The 27,175-nt window shown below is 42.1% G+C and overlaps 1 protein-coding gene across 2 annotated transcripts in view; it reads right to left on the bottom strand.

Annotated features, from left to right (window-relative positions):
* Positions 1-27,175, bottom strand: part of insrb (insulin receptor b) — a 91,897-nt gene that overhangs the window by 16,100 nt on the left and 48,622 nt on the right. For both annotated transcript variants that reach the window (XR_013502500.1, XM_078258939.1), the window contains exons 3-11: positions 9,737-9,945; positions 9,487-9,620; positions 4,204-4,343; positions 3,847-3,991; positions 3,555-3,769; positions 2,837-2,963; positions 1,116-1,366; positions 589-756; positions 273-471 (exon numbers count right to left, since the gene is read on the bottom strand). Coding sequence is in view for 1 of the 2 variants with exons in the window: in XM_078258939.1 (XP_078115065.1) it covers positions 273-471; positions 589-756; positions 1,116-1,366; positions 2,837-2,963; positions 3,555-3,769; positions 3,847-3,991; positions 4,204-4,343; positions 9,487-9,620; positions 9,737-9,945 (1,588 nt within the window). In the remaining variant the exon portion in view is untranslated. The remainder of the gene's footprint in view (positions 1-272; positions 472-588; positions 757-1,115; positions 1,367-2,836; positions 2,964-3,554; positions 3,770-3,846; positions 3,992-4,203; positions 4,344-9,486; positions 9,621-9,736; positions 9,946-27,175) is intronic.

Consider the following 27,175-nt stretch of genomic DNA (forward strand, 5'->3'; position numbering starts at 1 on the left):
TCTAAAGTTGGCCTAAATTGTTCAACCGTTAACAAGGATGTTCATACATTTGGCCTAATTATTGATCGCTTGCTTTGACCTGTAGTTTCAGTCTGTATTGGTCGTGCTGGTGTTTCATAACCTTTTTAAATCTTGGTGAAAACATGCTATATGAACTGCCAAGATTACAATATTGCTGGGATCAACAGTTTGGAAATGTTGTCCAGATGTGTTGTTTCATGAGCTGTAACATTTGAGTTAAGTGAAGTCATTTGAGTACCCAGGATGTGTACCTGCTCTCAAAGACTTCATTGTGGAGGTAGTTCTCAAAGGTCTTGCGATACTCTATCTCCTCCTGCTCTTTCTTTAGCTGGTTGTCTGTCTTGGGGCAGGCGCAGCACTTGCCCCCTGAGTTGGGCTCATCTGTGTGGTTCCACTTCTGCTCATCCTCGCTGTCCAGGTGGGTTGGGGTACGAGACGGCAGCTTCATTCCTGGGCAGGAGAAATAGGTGTGAGGGGGGAAGCCAGACAAACAAATGTGAAGTGAGCAGCAGCTTATTTGTTTACAAACAGTCATCAGGGCAGATTTGAATAGACGTGGATACCGACCTTGGAGGCAGTAGTCAAACTTGTAGAGGTCCCGATCCTCCGGCTGCTTCCGACAGATGACACGGTAGTGGGTAATGTTGCCATTGGGACTGGTGGGAGGCTTCCACTTCAGGATGATCTGAGAGGACGAGTTGGAGTTGGACATGGGGTCCAGAGGCACAGAGGGTTCTGAGGGGGATGGAGAAAGGCAAAAGTTCAACTTTAGTCCTATGTGAAAAAACGCAGCCCTTCATTCATTTGAATGGAGCCAGTCTGGCAATGCAGATAGAAACATGCAGGTGCACATTACTGGTAGATTACTTTGTAACCATGAACACTGGATATCTACTGTTTACCACAGCATCATCACAATTAAGGATAAAATGAATGCTGCAGTGATATTTCAGGAAATGCATTTAGCATGTTTGTTATGCCTCGAGGATACAAACAATGTGTTTGGGCGAAAAAGACTAAATGTAAACACAACTGTGTTTGTTTAGAGGACCTAACATAACATGTGTGTGTTTTTTAAAAGTAGTGTAACTCACTGGAGGCATTGGTGCGGACATAGATTATCTCGCTCTTGGCTCCATGAACCTGGTGCTCGTCAGATGCAGACAGTTGGGTCTTGACCATAATGGCGTACTGGGTCCAGGGCTTCAATGGTCGGATCAGGTGCCCTGGATCTTCCGCCTTCTTGCTGTCCGTGGAACGGGATGGAGGATCAACATCAGCAATAGCCCAGCTGTTAGAGCCACACGCGTCCTGTCCATCAAACTCCGTCACATTCTTATACGGCCTGGAGCAGATAGAAAGAGATACAAGAGAATTGATCAACAGCTTCAAATTAACAGTGATAAGTACTAATGGAGCTCATTTGGCAAGGTAAGGCAATGCAATTTTTTATTTATATGACATGTTTTAGTACAGGTAATATATACTGGGGAGCCAAACAATGAAGTGCTTTAAACACTATTAGTGGAATTGTGAGTCTGATTCTGTATTGCACTGGGAGCAACTGAAGTGATTTAAGTACAGGAGTAATGCGTTGATTGCTGCGATCCAAACAAGCTCCAGTCTATGGGCTGAAATATGTGACAACAGAAACTGAATTTGAATCATTTATATTTGAATTGCTAAACTTGAATAATTGCATTGAAAAACTGAAAATTGAATTTATTCGTTTGGAACTGAAGTCCAATAAAAGTTGATCTTGAAAATTCAACTCATAGATATATCTCTGGGTCAAGGCGAGGAAAGCACTTCTTCCTCGTTTCATGGCGGGTACTGTGCTCCAAAACGTAGGTGCTGATTGGCTGAAGAAGAGTCCTGTGTATCTGCGCCACTGAACTCTACCGATCAGCGCTCGATTGCTCTTCCTTCATCCTTAAACTACCCGGATGTCTGTCACAATAACTTGAAATTGAATTGTGAGAACTGAATGTGAAGATATATGGAGAGTTGAATTTTCAGTGAGGATCATTTTTATTGGACTTCAGTTCCAAACAAATAAATTCAATTTCAAATTATACTATTCAGATTCAGTTTTTCAATGCAATGATTCAAATTAAGCAATTCAAATTCAAATATAAATGATTCAAATTCAGTTTCTGGTGGCACATATTTCAGCTTTCTGAGCAGAGTCTTTCTATTGTTTGGGTACAGTAGTCTAACCTGGTAGAGATCCAGCCTTTCAGAGTCAACCTGAGATAACAATCCTTTAACTTTAGATATATTTTTCAAGTGAGCAAAAGCTGTTAGCAGTTAAGTTACTGACATGACTTTAAAAGTTGAGTCCAAAATAACTCCTGACATGGTCTCTGTACTCCAGAGACAGTGATTCTAGGTGTGAATACATTTCCTGTGTCTGATCAACTAGCATCTCAGTTTTGGATCTTATTCAGCTGTAAAAGAGTTCATGACATTCAGTAGTTGATATTGATTCAGTTTACAAGTTTAACTAAGCCACTAAGACCAAGCAAAGGTCCAAGAATTGACCCCTTGTGGAACCCCCTATGAAAATCTTAGTTTCAGCAGATTTAAAGCCACTGACAAGCAGTTAAGAACAGGACCTGTTGGACCAACTGAATCTTGTTGTCTCTTCATTAAAATATCATTGCCAGTATCAAAGGCAGCAGTGAGATCAAGCAAGGCCAACCATATTGGTTGCTCATCGGGAGCCTCTTCTGTCATTTTATTTTATTAAAAAACTTTGGTATGTTTTGTGCCATGGTGTGAAAAAATCCCAGGATTTTTGTCAGATACTTACGCCTCTTTGTAGAGAACCATAAAGCCCAACAAGTCTCTGAAGTCTAAGGGCCAAAAGGGCTCCCACTTCAACATAATCATATTTGATGTGGTCTTGATCACGGTGAATTTCAGCAGCTTGGTCTCACCTAAGGGATGAAACAGAGATGCTCAGCACATGCCTTTGGTAAAAGAGCAAATGAACAGTAGACCATCAAAACCCACACTGCTTCTGAGGATATAGAGACAATCACACCATAATGGTAAAAACCAAAAATATAAGCAGCATTTCTGCAAAAACATCTCTGCATTTTCTCATAAAATGATACATCAAAACATAAAGCTTAAATTTACAAAATGCAAATCACACAGAGTAAGGATGTGTGTTTTCTATTTTTCCTGAGGGATGCGGCTATGTATATATAGATACAGTATTTTATTTCATTCAACACCTGGCTGCTGTTCAAGCCGCTCTGCAGTTCATTTATTGACAACACTGTGCATAAGGAGTATGTTCCAGTGCAATAGTACGTATACTTCAATACATTCAGCAAATACTGTACAGCTAAAATGAGCAGTAAAAATAAAGTAACAGCAAAAAAATGTAATTGTTTGTACTGCAAGCACACAAAAAATCTAGAGCAGATTTAAAACAATCTAGAACATTTTAAAATAAATGTAATCCGTAAGATGGTGAACATCAAATGACAATCTCAAGTCTGACATTCTGGTTAACTTACAGGAGGCTTGGTCCCCGTTGGTGCGTACAGCGATGTCATTTTTTTGGTTGCGCTCCTTGGTTCCCGTTACCTCCTCCATCTTTCGGATTTCAGACATGCAAAGTTTGGAGTTGTAGTGGAAGAATGTACGACCATGATGGATGGTCAGGTTGTGCTTGGACCAATCCCACAGCTCACGCAGGTTCTGGTTGTCCAGCGCATAGAAGGCGAAGAAACTAAGAGAGACAGAGAGAAGACATATAAAGAAACTGACACAATGTTTATTTAAATTGAGAGGAGAAGAGAGGCTTACTCATGGTCAAGATGCTCCCCCCTAATAATGCGTAGTTTGCGGAGGAAGGAGAGGGACACCAGGGCATAGGCTCTGCGAACAGTCAGGAAACCTGTGATTTCCTCAATTTGGCCCAAACTAGCCTCCAACTCAGCTGCAATGTTATCTGCAAGGAGATGGACATTTGGTCATATAGATAGACAGTAGGTGATGGCAGAAAACAGACAAATGGTCAGACAAACACACGCATTTGAATGTACAAGTGGATAGACAAACTGTATGGCTAGAAGTCCTGACAAAGAGAGGAACACAGACATAGTGTGAGAACCAGAGCCTCTAAAGGAGGCCCAGCAGGTGGTGAGGTGTAGTAGTACTCACTCCCTCCTCGAATCTTGATGATCATGTTGCCGTGGAGTACAGTGCAGCCTCTCAAAGCCTGGGCTGAAGTTACCGAGTCAATCGTCTTATTTCCCACACACAGTTTAGGACACAGGCCTGCACATGGCAAACAGGTCAACCTACACAGAGAGAGAGATGCGCACAGATTAGGGCCATCACACACACACACACACACACACACACACACACACACACACGTGTCAATGCAGTAATTACTGCCTGATACGGTGGACAGAGAACCTAATCAAAATAGGATTATTGAGCATGATAAATTCCAAAGCTACGAAACAACCGAGACTGTAATGATCATGAAAGCTGACAATTGACGTCACAATACTTTGTAACACGCCAAGCTCAGTGTCAGGCCGCTATGAGGCCTCAAAGCAATATTACTGAGCAATGCCTTAATTTGGTTGGGACCGGGGATGACATGCCATTTTCAAACAACAACAATCTGTTTAGTGGAATTTAACTAATATACATGTATTCTACTCACTGGAATCTATTCTGAATATGCAGGCAGCTATCTGGCTTCATATTTGAGTTTGTGATGTGCTCATTCTTGTTTTTACCCTTTTTGCTCTGTTCTTGGGCTTCTTAAAAGCTCATGCTTTATTTGACTTCACTTAACATCAAATAACAAAGACTTTCTAATAACCAAAGTGGTAGCAAGATAAGAAATATGTGCTAAAACAACTAACTAAATATCAACTATCAAATAGTGAGCGTAAGGTTTTTCAAACTGATGATCTCAAATGAGAGACAATCAAACAGAGCCTTGCAATTCAATAAATGAGCTGATGTGTTTAGAGGTGAATCTGTCTAATTCTCTCAATTAATGTGATAAGTTCCACAATGAATCTATAGGCTTTTAGAAGTGGAATTAGATCACACAATCTCTCATCCATATCTGAGCCTCCTTCATTTTTATTAGCACTGGGGTACAGAGGAGAGAGCTTTCTCCTCCTTTGCTTCAATTACTTCTGTGTACACACACACACACACACACACACACACACACACACACACACACACACACACACACACACAAATGCACACACAGAGCACAATCACAGACAACAAAAACAACATGACTAAAACACTAGCTGCAGTTCCCAACAGGCATTCCTCTGTTTCTCTCTCTCAGCTCTATGAGTGGCGTCCTCTCCCTGCGAACATGTGCTTGTGCACGTAATCACATACACACACGTACACTGAGCAATGGGGCCTTGATAGTGTTGGTTTTCAGGAAATCCATTCACAAAAGGCAGGCCTTGTCTTGCGAGCAGCCGGGTAACGCCACAAGGAGAAAAGGGACCCGGTGCTTCATTCACAAATGAGCACTTTTTTGTTTTGAAGCCCTCTCGAAAGAACATAATCCCTCTCTTAAATTCCACTTCCAGCCTTGACATCCCTAACCACAACGGTCTGCCTTAGACGTAAACTAAAATGCTGCTTTTGGGTTGGTCGGCTAAACAAAACTCACTCAAAACTTACTCCACACAAAAAAACCTTTTTTTCAGGGGGCTGCTCTGATGTGAGGTGGACGTGCAACATAAAGTTGGGTCAAAATATTTTTCTTGAAAAATACATCCACAAAACTCAACGTAGAGACAATAACATCAAACAGCAGCCTTAACAGGCACCTTTTTAAAGCAGCCCGTGCCTGGGGAACAGCTAACAAAGGATGCTGTTGTTCGCTGCGGGGACCATGCAAGCTCTGCATGCACTGCCATTTGTAAGCTCACCCTGACTTAATTCTATGTTTATGCAATTCTTATTATAATCCCCCTTTCCAGGAAGCACACACAAATACATACCATCTCACCCAAACCGTGCCCCTACTTTCCCCCTAAACAGCCAGGCCGTGCTATAGACACCATTCACCATGGTGACATGAAACACTGAGTCCCAGGGGTGTTGTTTTGGTCCTTGTCTGGCTTTTCCTATCCACCCTGAGAAAGCCAAATTACCTATTACATACCTGGCTTCTCCTAGTTTCCATCTTATCAAGCTCTTAATAATTTACATCAATCAGAGGCCAAATCATTATTTCCCCTCTATGACTTCTGGGTGAGTGGAAACAATGTAATGACCTCTCCAAACAACAGTGAGAAAAAAAAGGACATTTTTGTGTCTTTCTCCCACATGGAAAATCGTATATTCAGCTTCTAAAAAGTAATGCTCTAGTTGCAGTGTAGAAAGAGAGAATGTTTTGGGCCGTTGTACTGAAAAACACAGACACACAGGCAGACAGGCTGGGTCCAACGGCAGCTCTTAAAGGGACAGTGTTTATCTGTCCGGCTGAACTCTGTGACTCGGGCTGAACTCTGCGACATCCAGACGAACATTACAGATACTCAAATTTGCATAATACTATTAACGGACGCCAAAGGGATGGTAGGATTTTACTGTTGATTGGTGTCACAGAAAAACCATGGTGCAAACCTTTTCCCCTACTCCTGGTCAATCCTTGTCAATCCTCATTGGTGTGTGTGTACTCAAATGCACGGTGTGTGTGTCAACTGCCTGACTGTCTGGGCGTGTGTCTGTCTGGTCTTCTGCCAGACTAAGCCACTGTGGTGACGCTTGTTCTTGCTATAACCATAATAGCAAAACAGACAGACCCTGATGTTGCAACTGCGTCAGAATACTAATGAAAAGAAGAGTCTTGTTTATCACATAATGTGTGTACACACACACAGCTATACGCAAGCACACACATAAACAAAGGATGCCATTTTGCCTTATGCCTCAGGGTGTATGACTGAGACTTAAAGCAATGTTCTTTTCTGTCTAAGCACCTGATAATCCCTGCAGGCTGGCAGCATGCAAGGGAAAGTCTCACACACACACACACACACACACACACACACACGATACATTTTGGAGAAGGTCATGTGTGGTTGAAAATGGTCCGTTGGGTGTACTAAAGCTCTGAGCACGCGAGTGTGTTTTATTTACCTAATAAATATATCTCTATACATATGAACCTCTCTCTATCTGGACACAGTGGACAGTTCCCCCAACCTGCACCTGGAAAAAGTAACCCGACCAAACGCTTTACTGGGAACGAGCTAATGTAGTCACAAACACGTTTGGCGCACACACAAACACTCAAATGCATGTACGTGCATGCACATACACATATTTACGCAAAAAGACGCACGAGCACAGGTTATCCCAGAAACACACAAACACCATCAATCATCCAGCCACCTGTGGCTTCAAGCAATGCAGACATCTCCAGCACACAACCTGCTCTTATTAGAACAAACTCCGAGAAATACATCTCTCTGTGCTTCTTTTTCACTCACTCTCCTTCTTGCGTACGTCTCCACACTCTATTAATGTCTCTATCTGTCTTTTACACCAACAAAAAGTTGTCTTGTGACTTGTACCTTGTAAAGACTTCTGTCAGGGCTTACATACACAAGACTACTACTTCTTGGTATGTGACTTGGCAGCATATCATAATGTTATTTTTAAATTAACTGGCAGATCCTGTTAGATTTGTCCTTTGCCACTAACAGACAACAAGAGTGTAGCCTCCATCATGTTTCTACTGGAAAATGTTTTATCCTTTATTTCCCAAACCAATGTATGTGTTTTGAAAGCAAGTAAACAGGAACGGTTTCAAAACAAATATATGTTCTCATCATTTAGCAACAGCTACTGATGCTAAATGAGGAAGCTGTGATGAGTGATGCTCCTCTACCCCTGTTTACAACTAAGTAAGAATGTTAAATAAGGTCATGCCCTGGCTTGTTACACTTGCAGACAAAGCTGTATGCTAAACAGGACCAGGTGAGGTCCAGACAGTTTTGACGTTTTTAAATTCACGGCACCTGGCTGACACTTTTATCCAGAGGGAATTTACAATAAGATAATAGGTTTAATGTGCTTAAGGACAAATGTATTTAACAGGGATTTGGACCTTTGATCTTTCACCTGTGTACTTTTAACCACCCTAAACACTGAGCCATACTGCTACTACAGAGGGCCTATATGCCCAAAGCATTCCTTATCCAGCCACAGATGTCAGTGTCCCTGTCAGTGTACATGCTTGGGTTTTAAATACATCCAACAGTTACTGACAATCAACAATTCTTATTACTCATTTCACATGAAATAATCTCATGTGAACCACTCAACCAGACTAAGTAAACCGGTCCCAGACAGACTGTAATGTTGAGCTCATGTTCCTACTGAATAATCCTTTCAATAGGAAAATAATTGCCTATTGGGTGCATAAAGACCGAGGCACATTATTTCATCCCAGTGCACCCTTGTACGCCGTTTCCAAAATCAACACTTTAGCATGATTAGAAATGTTCCTCCATGCTAATAAAAGCAGATTTTTGTATGCAAGACAAAATCCTGTTTAAGTAAATTACGTTTATGGATTTAATCTGCATATAAGAATGTTTACAAAACTTTTTTTAAACTGCTGTGGACAACTATTTGTTCTTTTATGTCAGTTTGGGAAGGCTTTGACTTGATGCAGCTGTGTAATCACCGAGAACAGAATGTGATGGAGGCTGTGAAAACACATGGGACTCATTTACGGAAATTGAGATTTAGGATTGATTTGCATATGATAGTATGTATTCTCAAGCTTATATGCAACTTTGTATTTGGTGCTGGTGACTATCTTATCATACCAATAGTAACTGGCATTAGAGCTATCAGATTGTGTTTTATGCTGCTTATTTTTTGATTCATACAACTAAAGGGGAGACTTTCCATAGTGGAAAAATACTCCTGCCCTTTTGCCTTTTAAACACCATCTCTTGTGCAAATGTTATTGAGTGACCACAATCCACTTATTCTGTTGAAGTCACAGAGGGATGATTTGTTGTGGGTAGTCTCGCATTGCCAGACCTACCTCTAAAGCGCTGGAGAGGAGGGTCTGGCTAGTCCACACAGCATTCCGGGATGGGAGAAAAACATGCTCTGGTTTACTGACTTTTTTTTAAACCAATCACAATTGTCTTGGGCGGTTCTAAGCGCCGGACGCAGGCATGGTGCCTCTGCAAAATAGCTTCGGGAAGGAACTTATTTTGGTGGAACATGTGCATGTAGGGAGACTAGCTCTGGAATTAAAATGGCTGTCGAGTTTGTGATGAGAATTTTACTCAAAGAATGAATATGAGCGACATCTAACACAGCAGTGTTTATGGTGACATTAAAGACTCCTGCCTACTCTGTGTGTGTGTATGTGTATGTGCGTGCACGCGTGCGTGAGTGAGTCAGACATACGTGGTGGAGTTGATAGTAGTGTATCCAGAAGGACACTCTGGAATACAGGCCCCATTGTGAATGACATATTCGTAACAGCCCGACTCCCGGTCCTGGTTCAACTTCTTAGTCTGCTTACACTGGTTGTGGAGCTCCTGGATTTAAAAACATATAAGACACATGTTTTTACTCTAGCGTATGTAGTTTACTGTGTCTACATTTGTGCTAAATATTATACAAGTTAACCTTAAGAATACTAGTTATCACCAACCTGGCAGAAAGAGAAGCTGACGCAGCGCCAGCCCCTGAAGACATAGTATCCAGGAGGACACTTATCCAAACAGGTATTCCCATGCTGGAGGTTCCTGCAGGCCACACAGCTACTTGCATTACCTGGCTCAGAACAGCCGCCCAGGCACTGGTCATGGCAGCACTGGCCCTGGAGACTACACGCACTATGTTTACAGTTGTCCAAGCACACTGAGGAAAGGCAGAAGGTGAGGAGAAAAAGGAAAGACGTAGTTAATGTCAGGTTTAATACACGTGAACTCAGTCATGTTTTATTTATCTAGTATCACAATGCAGATTGTGTTTATAACCACTCCTGGTTTTGATGGTATTTGGAGACAAGTGGGAGAGCAGTTGGACTTCACGTTAAAAAAAACAAAAAAAAACACAGAAATACCCTACAGAAGCCAAATAAAAAAACAACAACAAAAACAGGACTAGGCTGCATGTAAGCAGAGATGCTTCTCTCTGTCTCAGTCGCTCCGTAAAGCATTTAACAGCTCTCAAAACATTAAACAAGAAGGGGTGGAGAGAGCAAAAGCCTGTGGTCAAAATGACCACCAAGTGGTGGTTTGCTCTGATCTGAGAGCAGCGAGGGAACCACCTACATGCTACATGAACATGGCTGCTGAACTATAAACAGGTGTTCTCAGCTAGGCCTTGTGGTTCCTTGTTGCCTTTTCAATGTGTTGTTAAAAGAGAAAAAAATTTATGTTGCACTGCCATCAGAAGGAGTACAAACCTGCAACTGAAAACCATTTGACTCTCACAGAGAGATCAAACACGCCAAAAATAAAGCACAGAAACATCAGTGATACAGAAAACATACATATTATATTTGTTTCCTACCAAAGAGCCCAAATTACCCCCAACATTAATGTATACACACTTGTCTGAGCTACTGTAGGTCAACAAAGCATGAACCTATCTAGCATAAGCTACTGTATTGGTAAAGCACTGTTATATCAACAAGTTCAATGTGAGCTAAAATTACATGACCTCCCCTCTGTATTCTGTGATTATGTTATACTAAAAATAATGCTCAAAAGGTTATCCGAACATTTTAACTGAATTTGCACAAAAGCACATGATTAGACAAAAACTATTTAGAATTCAAGAACACAATCGAACAAGCTCCAGCTGTAATTTGCATACGACACAGGCAATTGGACGTCCACTGATTGCACACCAAGCATCCATGAGGGAGTGAGTGTCCACAATTTACACCTGATGGCTAACAGCGGCAGCTTGCAGCGGCATGGAAACAACCTTAATCACTAATAGGCTGAACATTAGGTCATTGGCTCATGTCAGGTTTCATTTGACCTATTGGGAAACAGCATTTGGTGAAAGAGCCTGAGTGTCAATTGTGATTGGATTAGCAGTCAAGTTTGACCTGTACCCTGTAATGATCTAATAATTTAGCTGTTATTGCCTTGTCTGAGGGCCAGTAGAGACTCATTACATCTCACCTTATACCAGCCACTGACCTTTTTACTAGGGTTGCACAATATTGACAAAATGTGATATTGCGATATCGATTATGAATATTGCGATCGATATTCATTTCGATATTTTTAAACATATGTAAAATTTAGGGCTGTCAAAATAACGCGTTCATTTCGATTAATTAATCTGAGAAAAAAATAACGCGTTAAAAAAAATAACGCAGATTAATTCATTCCATATTGACGTTTGACCCAGAGGCGTTCTAGCAACCATTCGACTGGAAAATGAAGGTAGGGAGACGAGAATGTGCTGCCTGGATCATTAATTGGAACATTTACTTGTAAAAATCTTCTTCCTGCCAACCCTGGCCTATGAAATCTGGTGCCACTGATATGTCTGCGCTTCTCTCTGATGCTCTGAAACAGACGATACCGGCAACACAAACACCGCTGCACGTGACGCTAGTTAATACTATACTCGACAGCAGCTCGTTAGCCTACCGCTAGCTAGTAGCTGGATTAAACATGGTTAAAATGCTGACAGCTAACGCTAAACGGTGTAAAGTTTGACTGTGTTTTACTGTAGAGGATTCAACACCGGTATGTAACAATCTGCAGCTGCCGTCGGAGAAACAACACAGACGGTGCGTTCAATGAAACTGGTAAACTACAGCCTCGTGGTGCATTTGAAGTTATTGTAAATGTCCTTTTCCCATCTGATGGTTGTTTTTGTTGTTGAACAGCAATTTACTAGTGAAATAAGTTATTGTTATTATTATACATTATTATTAAATCATTTAATTTTGACCATATGGCCTTAGCAATAAACAAGCCGTTCTTTAATGTCACCAACTGTTACTGTACCAAAGTGGCACGGTAACTGGCCAATGAAATGATGATCATTATAGCGTTTCAAGCGGGCTCTAAATCGAACACGACTAAACCACAAAAATATTGTCTACTTATCACGACACTTTCGATAAAATATTGCGCAACGTGATATCGCAATAACAATATTGAGTCAATATATCATGCACCCCTACTTTTTACCAACTGCACATACTGACTGGGGGCAAACAAGGAAATCACCATAAGCAATGGGTTATAAAGAGATAACTGAGGCTATAAGTTCATTTTAGTCTAGAATACACTTTGGGCAAGTAAAGAACATCAGCCAGATACAGTGAAATCAGCCACTCGCACCTTCAGACAACATAAGTTTCTTGTGCCGACATTGCATGATTAAAACACCAAAGAAAATCAATTCAATCTTTCCACTGACTTTGGAATCCACTAGAGAAAAAAGCTAAATATCTAGGCCATATCTGACCTCCAACTAGGTTTCCTGCCCATGACCCTAAGTGTTAATCGTCTCACCATGTTTTTCACTATACTGTCAGCTTTGATATCATGTGTTAATCATGTGTTTGTTTGAGTCCCTTATAGATACAAATGTACAGCATCAAGGAAAGGAAGATTCTGTATTAGAGAGTATTTTTAGTAGAGTTTAGTAGAGTTTTCCTTACTATAAACAAAGCTAAAATCTAAATGGACCACTGTTATAATTCCCTTGCAGCTACAAAATTGGAAGAAAGTTTTTAGAGAGGCATCACACTGTTTATCTTAAAAGTGCAATGGGGGCACTGCATGCCAGCCTTAGAGGAATGCCACCTCTGTGAGGACATCATATGAGCTCTCACTGCCAAGGATACAGCTAGGACCCCCCCCCCCCTTGCACAGGAGGGCTGCCCATTGTGCTGCCTGAGTAAAAGCAGAGAGGACAGACAGGGTTGTGGCAGGGGGAGCGGAGGGGTTGGATAATGAGGTTAAAGAAAAGAACAATGACGAAAGAGACATGGCGTCAAAACCGTGGAGAGGGGGAATGACTAACGTAGAAAAAAAACAATCTTCGACCTTCTGGGGTAGTTCATGCAGGGGTCGCTCCACTACATTTTCTTTACTATGAGCTAGTAAACCCCACTACTGACCCACAGAGAAAAATGTATAGCTCTTCTCTAGCCCTGCCCCTCTCATCTGTCTGCTGTGTGTGTACATGCTGTGACCACGGCATCACATAACAGAGCAGGGAGGGCTGAGACAGCTCGCAGATCCAGCTCCAGTCGAGGATCCATGCCGGAGTGCCACTCCAGCCCCAGATCCACCCTCAGCCTTAGCCAATGTGTTTGCTGACTGGGGGAGGCAGCCATTCAATGGCCTCTTCCATGTAGGGGAGGAGAGACGCCCAGGGTTAACCCTGGCCTTGCTGGGGCAGACGGGGGCAGACGCAGACAAGTAGCCAGCATGCCAGGGAAGACAAATCTACTACTGCTGCTTTGGATGAATTAGAACAAGCTTAAGGCTGGAGCTGGGCCGAAACAGAGATAGATAAATCCATTCAATACAGGGTCATTAAAACAGTTGTTTACATCCCTGTGTTGTATTAATAGAAACATGCATACTTTATTAATCCGAGGTATATTTACCCTATTCCTCTCCTGTTTCTATCTGATCCCAGCAAAATCATCTCAGCAGGGAGTATTATAGTAGCATAACACAACTGCAACAGCATTATTCCCCATTCTGCTCACGCTAGCGCCAGGCTACACAAGCTAGCTGCTATGTCAAACATGCTCCAGTCAGCTCACTCATTCATTCATCCCCCCCTTCCTCCTACTCCACTGTCCTCTTCTCTATCCCTCCAATCCGCCACAGCCTCACCCGCCCTGCACCAACTATCTATCTCGCTATCTGTCTGCCTGCCTTTCTAGGCCACTCAACCCCTCCCACTTTCATTCATACAACGCTTTGTTTTGTTTTCATGCTGGCTGGATGGGGGGATGAAGGGAAGGAGGCAGGGATGGAGGGATGATTTCACTCATGCTTCAACCACAAGAGGAGGAGGAGGAGGAGGTGGTAGCATCCTGGAGAGCTTATCTCTCATTAAGCTAAACACACGCACACACAGTTCCAGTAAGGGTTTTAAATGCAAAACCTGATCAAAGGTGTGTTGTGTTTACCTTTCATTTGGCCATGGCACTAAAGAGCCCTGGCTGCTCAGTCCCCAGGGAAGGAACATGGGAAAAGCTGGGCAGCCAATAGTGTGCAGCCACACACGGCAACACTTCCTGCTCTTAACACATAAAACCTCCCCTTTAATTGGCAGTGTTGTCTACAGGCGAAGTGCTGGGAACAATAACAAACACGTTTTTACCCCAGAGCCATTTACCCTCTTACACACACACACACACACACACACACACACACAGCTGCTGGATTTCACGTTTACTATATTTGGCCACGGTGGGAGTCCTAAGCTTCAAAAGCTTTGCTATAAATGCTTTGAGTGATCTGATGTAAGACATTCGCCCTGAGCAAGTCAAGGAGAGACGGGAGGGGGGGGGAGAGAGAAGAGTGTAAACAAAAACACTGATTGCTGGGAGGGAGAGAGTGATACTGTCATAACAAGCGTCAACATCTATCTATAAATCGAGGAACCTCTGTGCATTTGTGTGTCCCCACACATGCGTAGTACAGAAGCGGGGGCGGGGAGTTGCAGCTGTAGCGTGGTATCATGGTAACATCGCTACTCTTGTGTAAGTTTGCCCATAATTCCTAGACCGTTTGTCCTTTTGAAAAAAAATCAAATGGTTCCTAAAAGCAGACAATGGGAGCATTGCGCTCATATACGGGGCATTGCTGTAGTCGCTCAATACAGAGAGAAATGGCCGTCCAATCACAGACAACATTTACTGGCTGCGTTACACATTTGCAGGCGGGCTTCAAATTACCTTAACTCCTAGACCGTTAAAAATTCAAACAGTTCCTGAAAGCAGAGAAAGAGAGCTTTGCACCCATATGTGACATTACGGTAGGATCAGTATCAAAGACTGCGGCTGTCGCCATTTACCGGCGAGGAGAAAGTAGGAAGAGAGAAGAGTGCACATAGCAAACAGTAGTAGTAGAAAGACGACAGAAAATGGTATTTTTGGAGAGTTTAGTGACAGTTTTGAGTCAACTGACCATTTTTTTGTGAGAGGTGATGTCAATAAAGTCATCCAGAGTGAGAAAAGCACCCGACAGGCTCATTGGGTTAAGGTTAGCCCAAGTTAGTTAGGCCTGTGTCTGCTTAAGGAAATCCCACAAGGACCAAAAAGCGCCTGGAAATTGTTAGATAACTCAGGCCAGAACGTTAACTTAACTTTTAGTTTTATCCTTACTTATCTAGGTTTAATTTATTTGTATTTAAGTTACGTACTGAGCAAAGTATCGCCTTCGCCCATCACAGAACTAGTTTAGTGGCCAAAATCAGAACTGCAGGTTATGTGAGATGTCCTCTGGCACAAAATTAATTACAAAAAATCTCTAAACTAAAACTATGACAAAAATTTCCTGAGCACCATGCATACTCAAAAGGAACATCAGCCATAGCATTCAAAATCCACCAAGAGTCAAATACAACTAGAGAATGCAATTATTTTGAAGAAATGGTGGGATTGCTGGCTGCTGAAAAGCTGAAGCTGAGCTGAATTGCTGGATGGGCAGCTCAAATGCATTGCTTAAAAACCTGGACTGCATTGCTTCATGTAGAGCTGGGAGCTGAACAGCATTGCATGATAAATGGCTGGGAGCTAAACTGCTGGTTAGAGGTTCATTTGTGTGTGCATATGTGAAGAAAAAAGTTATTGAGATCTTTATTGTTAACTCTTCAATGCTCAGGAAACTCTTACCTTTTGGGGGGGTTATTTTAAAAATCCATCTTAAAAAGAATTCATGAGAAATGTTACTGAGTATGAAAGATACGAAAACAAGTGATGTTTTCAATGAGCTGAAAATCCTTAAGTTTGAATAAGGTTTCTACGTTGAATGGTATTGAAGTAGGTACATGTCAAAAACAACCGAGAACATAGGTGGGATTGCTTTTGCGCAACAACATATTTGGGTTGGTAATAGTGGGGTTCATCTTATTAATATGTCATAACCTCGACCAAGAAAGTTATGTTTTCTGTTTGGTTTGTTTGTTTGGTTGTTGGTTGGTTGGTTTGTCTGTCAGCAGGAAAAGCTGGCCCGATTTACATGGAACTTGGTGAAGAACCCATTAATTTTTGGAGCAGATCCAAATCAATTATTAATCTCTTTTGTTAACATTGCAAGATAGGGCGTTTGTGCTGCATTCATGTGGTGCCGGAATAATCAAAAAAATTTGTTCCTGACTGCGAAAAGTTCACTACATAAACATTGTAAGATAGGGCATGCCTTGGCGGAGGTCTGCACTCTTCGAGTGCCCTTCTAGGGCTTTTTTCATAGATTTTATATGCACTTCTGAATATATGCAAACATTTTCCAACCTGTATTAAAGGATGAAAGGAGAAGTAAACAGTCATACCCTTCCTTTCCCTCTGCAACAGCCACCCTCTCAGGGTTATTGACACACATAAAGAGCTGCCATTGTGCAAGCAACTTTCCAAACACAGGAACCTGAGAGGTGTCTACTAGTTTACTCATGTGTACTTGCAAATATCAAGATATTGCACTCTGGTTACAAAGCTGTATGGGATGAGGGGCAGTTGATCTGATGACCCTGCGGGTGTGTGCAGTGGGCTAAAAATGAAAGAATTTGAATAATTCTTGATGATGACGTTATGGGTATGAATGTGCATCTGTCAAACCAGACGTCAGCTATTAGATCATTAAAAGTATAAATACCTTCAATTGACAAATATCCAGTCAGGCTCTAGAGCTTCCCAGTGAAAACTTTAATAACAGTTAAGCCTGTGATTTTATAAAAGGTTTCCTGGGAACAAGATTGTATCATGTGATGAAAGCAACACTATATAAATAAGTTCTTGGGAATTACTGCCAATCAGTGTTCCCTATGAAGTGGCTCTGTAAATCATTACTAATTAATAAAGTAAATACAGAGAAAACATTCAGGAATAACAAACTGAAAGTGGACTATCATCACATCTCCCTCCCATTCTATCGGCTCCATTTATATAATCCTGTGGAGCTGTCACCAAGACAATGACGACCATGACACTCTGTGATGTCTCTTTACAGAGTGTGTATGACTCCCAATGAAGCCTGAATCAAAAATGGTAAATGTTTGGATGTCTTATGCAGACTAGCACTGTGCAGGGAATCATCTTCGCCTAGTGATGTTTATCATATATCGACTACAGTATATGGACATAAAGGTAGGGCTTTAGCGAGACCCTAATCTCACGATACGATACACGCTATTCAGCTCACGATACGATATATATCACAATATTTAGCCAACAATACGATTCCATATAATTCGATACACTTACATTATTTTCTGAAAGATTTAAAGGGGACAGTGATTTTGGTGACATCTTGTGAGTGTTCCATTTACTTGGATTTAATTAATTGAACTGAAAACTAAAAACATCAATTACACAATAAATGTCTCTGACTGGACAGAGAGTCTACAGCTTGCAAATGCTGGACAAAATGAATCAAAGATGTGTTGAGAAAATTAGTTCCATTTATTGAAAGCTTACAAGCCTTTGAAAAGTAAATAAAGTGCAGTTTTGCAATTAACAATGGAGAGTTAAAAAGTGCAGCAAGTGGCCTGTTCTGAACAGTTTCTTTGACAGCTTTTTTTAGCTTGACACTGAACATATGAGGTAGCCAGTCTAGCCACCAGGTAAGTAAACATAGTACCATGGCTTCTCCTCAGAACACACCGAAGAAACGCCGACTTGAGCATACGCTCTGCGCGTGTGCGAAACGTAATACGTCTCCATAGCAGCAGGCGCCACTGCTCTGTATTGGTTCCATTAACAGTCTGATTGTTTCCCAGAAAATGAAAACCGGCAGTTGATGGGACAAACGCATCACGTGGTTCTTTTTTCTCCGGAAATTCACAGCCAGACTGTCATGGCGGCTTGTTCAGAATACGATCTCATATTGTACTAAAATAGTTCACCGAAACGTGTTTCTGAAAACATTTTAAGCGAGAAATAGGTCATGCAGTTGCTGAATCTGTCTTCATTTCAGATCAACAAAGGTCAGTTTAAAAGATTTTCGTCAGATTTTGAGAAGCTCATCCGCTCGCCATTTCCGGGTGAGTCCCGAATGCCCTGCAACGCGAACGGGGGTAAACACGGGGGATTTGAATGGGACTTATGTATCGATACTCGCGGCTTAAAAATCGATACTTTCTTGGGGAAAAAAATATCGATTTATATCGCAGAATTGATAAAATTGCTCAGCCTTAAATAAAGGGCCAACAATAATTAAAGCATAACTTCCACAAGAAACTCCTGTATTAAGTATATATATAATGACATCCAGGGAGGGGAAAGTCAGAGCACTCTGACAACAGATTTTCCATTGTTTCAAAGTGTGTGTGTGTCCCATTGACTAAATGACCCAGACTAAATTGGATTACTGATGGTTTGAATTGGCTGAAAGAGAACATGACACACACACACACACACACACACACACACACAGCGGTCTCTTTTTAGTGCTTGTTTCACTCCAAGCTTTTTTTTACACACAAACTCAATGACCTGCCCATTGTAAGCAGGGGTTATTGTGATGAAAACGTCACATTTTTAACTTTAACTTTTAACTTATTTAGCTAATTTCTGTTTTGTTTACAGGTTTTATGTGTCGCCAAATACATTATAATTCAGCAATATACTGTATCACACTACAAGGCTCTAAAACGTACACTCTCTAAAGCAAAGTCAAATATCTTCTTCATTGCTGCCAACAGTCTTCAGGACTTCAAGACATCAGCACTTTGCCACTAAAAAGCTTGATCAAATCAATTAGAGGTTTCTTGATTTGCTCAAGGACAATTCAACAGTAGCTGCTGAGGGAGCAGAAACAGTCTTTCCCTTAGGGAAATCAAACTTACAGTCTTTACTGACTTTACTGTCGCATAATCCAAACCAGCAACATTCACAAGAAACCTTCTCTGATCTCTGGCCTGCTGCTGCCCTGTTGAGTCAAATCTGTCCATACAAGAGCAAAAAACGTATTTTATATGTAAAGGTTAGCTCTTTGACAGCTGATCGAGCAACATATATTTAGTCTTAATGTAGGGTCAACAGGCAAGCATGAACCAATACAAACACAGACATGTAGACAAACAAAGCAAAAGGGTGACTGTAGCTTAATTAGCATGGTTTTGCTCCACGCTTTGTCTGTCTGTTCATTGATTTCCTTGTCTGTGTCTTCCTGTGTGCTGGCCAGCCCTGCTGGCCCATCTTGTTACCATGGAAATGAGTCCAGACATAGACTGTCTGCAGTAATTAGCTGCATGCTCCCAACAGGCGTTTTCTTAGATTCCCCTCAAGTCATCATTTGTGTCTGGTCTTTTCATCGTAAAGCTACTCTCTCCATCTCTCTGTCCCTTAAAGCACTCTTTGCGCTCTTCTCTCCTCTTCCTGACTTATCCACCCTCTCTTGTCTTCTCCTCTTGACCCTTCTCTGCCAGTTTCCCTTCACCCCCTGTCCCGCCCAGCCATAGTGTCTAGCCCCAGGTGACAAATCTGCTCCACCAGAAAGCCACAGGAACTAGATCTCATTACAGACGCTTAGGATGGAGCTACAATCAATACGTCCCACTGACGGGCCTCTTTGCCCCTCCCTTATTCTTCTCTCCTCCGAAAGATCCATCGTAACTACCCTCCCCACTCACCCATCCTCATCCCTCCTTACCCTCCTATCCTTCCACTCTTCCCTCCCCCATGTCACATCTTTAATATGTCACACTGCCACCAGCCGCAGCATTTGCTGCTGGCTGCACTTTTTCCTGACATCTAGACGCAAACATAAAATACACACACACACACAAACAAAGACAAGCTGGGACCACCTACCCATTTATACATGCAATGCTGCAGTCACCACAAATTCTCTCTCTCTCTCTCACTCACACACACACAGCCAAAAATAGACATAAACAGTCAGACATAGCAGAGATCAACTTGTAGTCTCACTCTCTCATATACAAACACACAAATACACACACGGGTCCAGAAGGTTTTGCTGACTGGACAGTTTGGTGACAGTAGGAAGGTGATGGAGAGAGGCAGCGGGTGAACATCCATCTAGAGAGCAAGACACCTGCATCACTGGCCTCATGATTTCCCTTCAAATCACAACCAGCGAGAATTACTCACACACCCTTCCACACCAAACAAGCTGGCAGGAGTCTCTTTATAACAAAACACCAGTCAGCCAGTCATCAAAAGGCCGGTGCCATGCTCAGGCTGCTGTCAGATCCAGGGGTCACTCTTTCTGGTCTTCTCTAAAGACTCTGAACATTGAGCCTGTGATTCATTGACGAGCCTGTGGCATCCCTAAGCGAGAGACACATGCATCAAACAATGTGGACTATATTGGGCGAACAATCAGTGTCAACCATTTCAGAGCAGTTTCAGGCCGACTCAGATGGTGTTTAATGGGGAATTGTGACTTGTGCTGCTAGTTGCAGCACTTTTACCAAGAAACACCTTCTGTGTCCCTTATAGTCCGTCAAACTAGAACCAGTAAACACTGGAAAGTCCCCATCTACCTTACACTGAGACTGAATCAAGAAAAACCATCTCTGAATACTTTTCATCATCCAGACTTTTCTGCTGCACTGGCAGGCTAAACAGTCACCCAGATGGGAAATAATTGAAGCGAAAAGGTCTGGCTACTCAAAACTATCCTGCAGTTCCAACTGCTACCATGTCACAGATGAAATTAAATGCCTGAATAAATTGAATAGCGCTAAACACTATTTTCTATTCAAGCTCTATACACACAAAAACACACACAGTCACAAAGAGCTACAGACAGTGATCTGACATCTTTAACCGGGCAGTCCTAAGTACAGTTTTATGGATTGTAATTGTACTTAAAATAAATACCCCTTCATCTGGGTAATTTAATCAGTGGCGCTGAGTGGCGGCACAGTCATGACTAAGGTGTTTTTTAAGCCTTCCCCTTCTGCCTCAATGGCCCATTATCTCATCATATTAGAGACAGAAGGAGAGAAAGGCAAAGAGAGAACTCAAACATCTCTCTCTGTTCTCAGTTGACACAGAGAACATGTTTATCAAAGGTCTGATTGTCAGAATCCTTCTTTTTCTCCTCTTTCCTTACGCCATCTTTCTCTCTTTCCTCTTCTCCTACCTCTGCCTCTGGTTCTCTCTCTCTCTTCCCTGGCGTTCTTGTGTTTCAGGGCCTTTGAGTTCAGCTCACCCTCATGACGGGGACGAGGACTTGGCGTTGTTAGGGATGCCACGCATTTTTTATGCCAGAGTGGCGCTACAGTTTGTACTATCATGGATTAGCCTGTGCAAAGACTAGGACCAGGCATTTCACATTTAATGAATTAATCAAGAAACATATTCAGCAGATTAATTAATTGAAAATACGTGTAAGTAACTTGCAGCCCTACTTGGAAAATCACTACTCAAGACTAAATGAAAAGTAACAAGTTTTTGGAATTTTTACTGGGTTAAACTTGTGCATAAACCAAGCGGCAACTTCCAGGCCTGAAAAGTGAAGCCGATGCAGAAGTGCCTTAAACCTGCGTTCTGTCTAATTTCCAGCAGGGGGGGGACTCCACTGGCTCCAAAAAGAAGTCAGATTGTATAGAAGTCTATGGGGAAATTACTCTTCTTCCTCTTTAGCATTTAGCTTAGCGCCATTGAAACAATACACAACACTGCCTTAGCTGCGTCATCCTCCCCAGCTCCACCCTCTTGTCCAAATATGAATATCAATCTAGCTCAAAAATACCAAGATGGCGACGGCCAAAACGCAAACTCCCAGCTTAAAAACGGCAGTCCACAAACCATGCAAACAATGCTGCGTCCATTATTTTTTACAGTCTATGGTATAAACAAAACCGCCACATAGATAAAAGAGAGGCTAACAATACAGATGCACATGGACATAAAAAGATGTAGCAACAAGCACAGAGGCAAATTGAGGACAAACATGCATGCACAGATGGAAGAAATCAATCTTGTACAGGTAGCAGTAGAAACAAAGATGAACCCACGCAAACAAAGACACAAGTAAACTTAACTCTTTTCAACACACACACACACACACACAAACACACACACACACACACACACACACACACACACACACACAAGCTGCATGCTGCTGTGTTTCTGCAGGCTGGCCAGCTGCACTGAGCAGTAGGTAAAGTGTGGGTGCCAGGGCGGGATGGCTGCAGTGCAGATGCTAGCTGCCCAATTTCATATTCACAGCATAGCACTAAGCAGAGCTACGGTACACAGGCAGGCACATACAAATATGCATGCATTGATGCACAAAGAGCAGAGCAACTGATGGCAAAAAAAACAAACGTAACGTTGCTACAGATGTCAATTTTGAAGTTGCAGAACAGATGAAAAAGCTTCCAAATGTTAGAATATTATGAGAAGTCAGATGGCACAAACACACACGCAAAAAAATAAAAAAATAAATAAAAAAGCAGGTGCCAAAAAAATTTAATCACAGACCTTACTTTTGTTCTGAGTCACTGAGTTAAGAACACAAGGCTTTTTCAAAATATGGCCAGATGTCATTTTAAGTGTCCTCACTGCTCTTTGTATTAGACAAATCTGAGTACCGCCATCCAGCCCGTCTCCTCCCTCATTCATATCCCACAAGGCCTCAGGAAGGCTATTTATTCTGGGAGGAAGGAGGGAAACTCTCCATCATTACTAGGAGAAACAGGCTTGTCACAAGGGGTCACATACACACATTCACTCATCTGTGTTTTTGGTGCGTTATAAAGCACACCAAAAATACAGTACACAGGTCACATGTCACAGACACGTGAAGTTCTAATATCTTTCTTTTGTTCTAAGACAAGGGACCCTCCCTTCCTGCCCCTCAACCCCTGACCGCAAGACTGGAGAACAAAATTCCAGTCTATTACTAAATATATATGGATATTTTAAATAGTGTCACTGCAAAACATGTCTGCTGCTACAGTAGCCTGACAAGCCAGACCCACATCAAGATGTTCTGGGAGGGTCTGGGAACTCACCATTGATTCGGTCCAGTCAAAGGGACGAATATTATCAATCCTTCCTGAGAAACAGGACCCCCTCGAAAACGAGATGCTTCATCTCAAGGGGTTATCCTCTTAACAATTTCAATACATTTCAATAAACCATTGGCAGGGCTCAATCCGAGGGCCGGGATAAACGGTTGTCTTTCAAATTCCCTCTGCACTCATAGCCAACCAGAGCAACGCTAGTTGGCAGATTAAACTTTTGCCGTATCCGGTCGGCAAAACTCCAAACACATCTTCCTTTTTTAAGAATGACTTCAGTGCTTAACTCCAAGTCTTCCAGAGTCGCGGCCAAAGCCGATTCGAAAGACCGCTGTTCACCATCAGCAGCCATCTTCTTTGTTTTCAAGTAGCAGGGAATTCACACGGAACCGTCGCAACTCTGCCGTCCTTATGTTAAGCCCGCCCAACGACTCTATACACGACGTGATTGGCCTGACCAGAATTTGGTTTTTCCAGATCGCAAGCCAACGGAGAGTTGCTAGACTGACCGTGGCTGCAAATTACATTTGCTGCCGCTAGGGTGCGTCTAGATTTCTAGGCTACTGCTGCAGTACAAGATGATTAAATAACACACTGCCAGATATTTGCGAGACTATTAAACAGAGAGATCTGGTAGAAACAATTTGCATGTCACATGGGTAAATGTCATTTAGGAGTTGAAAAACCCCTCAGACATGGACAGAAATGGTTGCATTGTCTCACACATTGGCATGGGTTTGAAGGGCCAGTGGTCATGAAACGTACTTGGGGTTATAAAATCTAAAACATAGCTCTAGATATAGGTCTTTGCCCACAAAAATAGAGTTATGAAACAGTGGTTATCAATTCGCAGTCATCCCTCACAACCTTACTTCAAGTTGCTGAAGCCTCAGTTTGACCTCACTGAGACTCATCTTTCCATCAGCAGAGTGAGCGGCCAAGGAAAACAGCCGAGAAGACCGACCAGGGGTCTCCTGGGCCAGTGTGCAGGGACTGATTATGGAGAGTGTTAGTCATAAGCAAAACAGTGTAACCTCAGATTCAGGCTCAAATGTGTTAAAGGAATTTTGGGAAAATAGCAAGATCTCATGCTTCTGTTTGCTCTAGTTTTTGGTTATCCATCTGTCTGATCACATCCCCTTTTGTTCTGGGCTGGAAATGTGTGACGTTTGTGGGAAAACCGAGGACTGGAACCAAAATTGGGTTCTGCTGTATTATAAGGAGAACAGGTCTACAGCTCCATGGATCAAATAAAACCATGTAACATATTGAATACAAATGTTATGATATCAGTCTAGTGTCTTTAGAGAAGTGGCCGTGGTTAGCTGTTTGACCGGGAGGGACTGACACGTCACATGAGGGGGTATTGTGTTGTTGATCTGATTTAATCCAGCCATTGCAGGTGTGTGGGATGAGATCCATTCAGGAAGTTGATTCAGAAAGGAGCAGCACGCGGCAGGCTGATGGCTGCAAACCACACGCTTCCACACGGAGAACACTATTGAAGACAAAGACTCTAAAAGACTATTCTTGCTTCTTGTTTCCCCACAACACAACTTTTTGTAAATACACCTTTTAAAACCTGAAGTACAACCCAGACAGCGGGCTCGTGGAGTCTTGACGCTGACGAAGGACGCTGGAAAGCAGATCGGAGCGGAGGTCATCACGCAGGGAGAGGAGACTAATACCGTTAATGTTACGAGCTAGGTTAGCCTTTAGTAGCTGTGTTCCTTTGTTGTTCTACAAGTCCAGGGGCCTGTTGCACACAACCAGGATAAGGGATTAAGCCGGGATATTCAAGTTATCCTGGATGAATTTAGCTTTGACTTGGTTGCACAAAAGCAGGTTGAATTAAACCCAGCCAAGTAACCATGGAGATTTATTCTTTGCAGCTAGCCTGCTCCAGAGCAGGCTAACAGCCAGGCTAAGATTAATCCTGGGTCTGATGTGTTAAATCAGCTGCCGCTCTGATCAGAAATAAACGTGTTTAACAGTTATTCTGTTGTCTTCTGAATGTGTTCTGCTTTATTTTTATTAACATGCATTACTTGTCACTATTGCTGTCACAAGTTTGATTTAAATCCTACTATTGCAGTTGTTTAGATGGTAAGAAATGGTTGCACTGGCACCGGAGATAAAGTGGGACAATGCTCTCCCCGTGAAATTTGCCCCGTGCAACGTGGAGAGGCGGGGGGAGGCAGGGGGATCCTCCCACACCGTGCAGCGGACTCTAAAAGAGACTTTTAGCGTCAATAACGACGACAATGGCACCTGACCAAACATCCGTATTTTACGAGATGGGAGTGGGAATGTGTTATAATACCACAAAGCTTCTTAATCTTTTTATTTTGGTGCTGTCACGCATCTTGGAGCTTGGGAGTGAGAAACAAAAACATGAATAATAGGCTACATTGTTTTACAGATATGCTTACAGTGTGTATTGAAGTCACTTTCTAGTTTTTGTCCAGTCATGTTTGTTCTGTATTAACATTATTTGTAGAAAGATATTTAGAATTAGTCATAGCTTATAGAGATTGGTGCATATGGTTGTAAAACATTCTCACATTATGAATAAGGGTTTGAAATTAAGCCTAGTCCTTAGGGTGAATTTCCTGAGGAACATGAATTCCCTCCCTCACTTTTGAGGCATAGTAGGCTAAATAATAATACATTTTATTTATGTAGTGCTTTACAGGCTACTCAAAGACACTTTACAGTAAAACCAGCACATTTAGCACATAAAAACCAACACAAAACAAGCATATTAAAAGCAATTAAAACTGAGTGTACAACTTTGTAAAAATGTGGAGTGACTAGTAGGCCCTAAGTAGATCTTTTTAAATCCTTATGCATTCAGTCGGTCCGCTATTGTCTGTCGGGCTTTTTCTCTCTGTCTGATAACAACAGCCGTATTTCCCTTTTTGCATATTATATGTTTCACCTCCTCGTAACTTTCCATTAGAAGCTGCTGCTCAGCGGGTGAAACATATGCCGCACGCGTCTTCTCCATTTCTGCATCAGTAAATCTGTGATCGATACCGTGGTCTATTTAAGAAAGCTGTGAACGTTGAACGTCATCTGATCCATGATCCATGACTATACTTCCTTTGGCCCCGTATGCCTGGTGATGCACTTATTCTGGACTCAAAACTGGAAGGACATGTGTTGTTTTTTCTACTAATGTTGCTATGCTGGTATATGTCCCTGTTCATTTCAAATAAAGATACAATTTAAAAAAAAAAAAAAAAAAAGAAAGTTGTGAACGAGCACTTATCCCAGCTATCTACACCTGGCTTGACATAGCTTCACCTTCTCATCCTGGCTCGGCAAACGTGCAACCGATTAAGCCGCGATGAGCGCACCACACCAAGTCAAGCTGCGCTTTTTCAGTTATTCTGCATCTGCATATCCAAAAGGCTGATAATGAATGGGAGAAAATACAATTAACATACATTATTAGTAAAATTACTCATCTAAGATTGCTGTCACTTTGATTTTAGGTAAACAGCTGTCAAAAATACCATCCCATTCTATGGTTATTTGTGAACGACAGTCCTTGAATCCAGGTTCTTGATCAGAACAAGACAGCAAACACAATATATGCATAGCTCAGGAGCTGCAGACGAAAGGAGCAGACGGACATGGCCATTTCCAGGTTGACTCCATTTTAGATCAAATTCTAATCCAAACCCATTTGACAGGCGCTAAGATCATTCAATCAATCATCCCAACACCTTGCCTCATCAACAGAAGGGATATCTGGCAGCAATGTGTGTGTGTGTGTGGGTGTGAGATCGGGTACTCAAAAAGACAGGCTACTGCAATGTTCCACTACAACTGATCAGAAAGTGAGACTCCCTAATAATCCTGTATAAAAAAACTAAAACATCACCTCCCTGTCTAGATTATGTAGAAATAA

The sequence above is a fragment of the Sander vitreus genome, chromosome 9, assembly GCF_031162955.1.
Source record: "Sander vitreus isolate 19-12246 chromosome 9, sanVit1, whole genome shotgun sequence".
Taxonomy (NCBI): domain Eukaryota; kingdom Metazoa; phylum Chordata; class Actinopteri; order Perciformes; family Percidae; genus Sander; species Sander vitreus.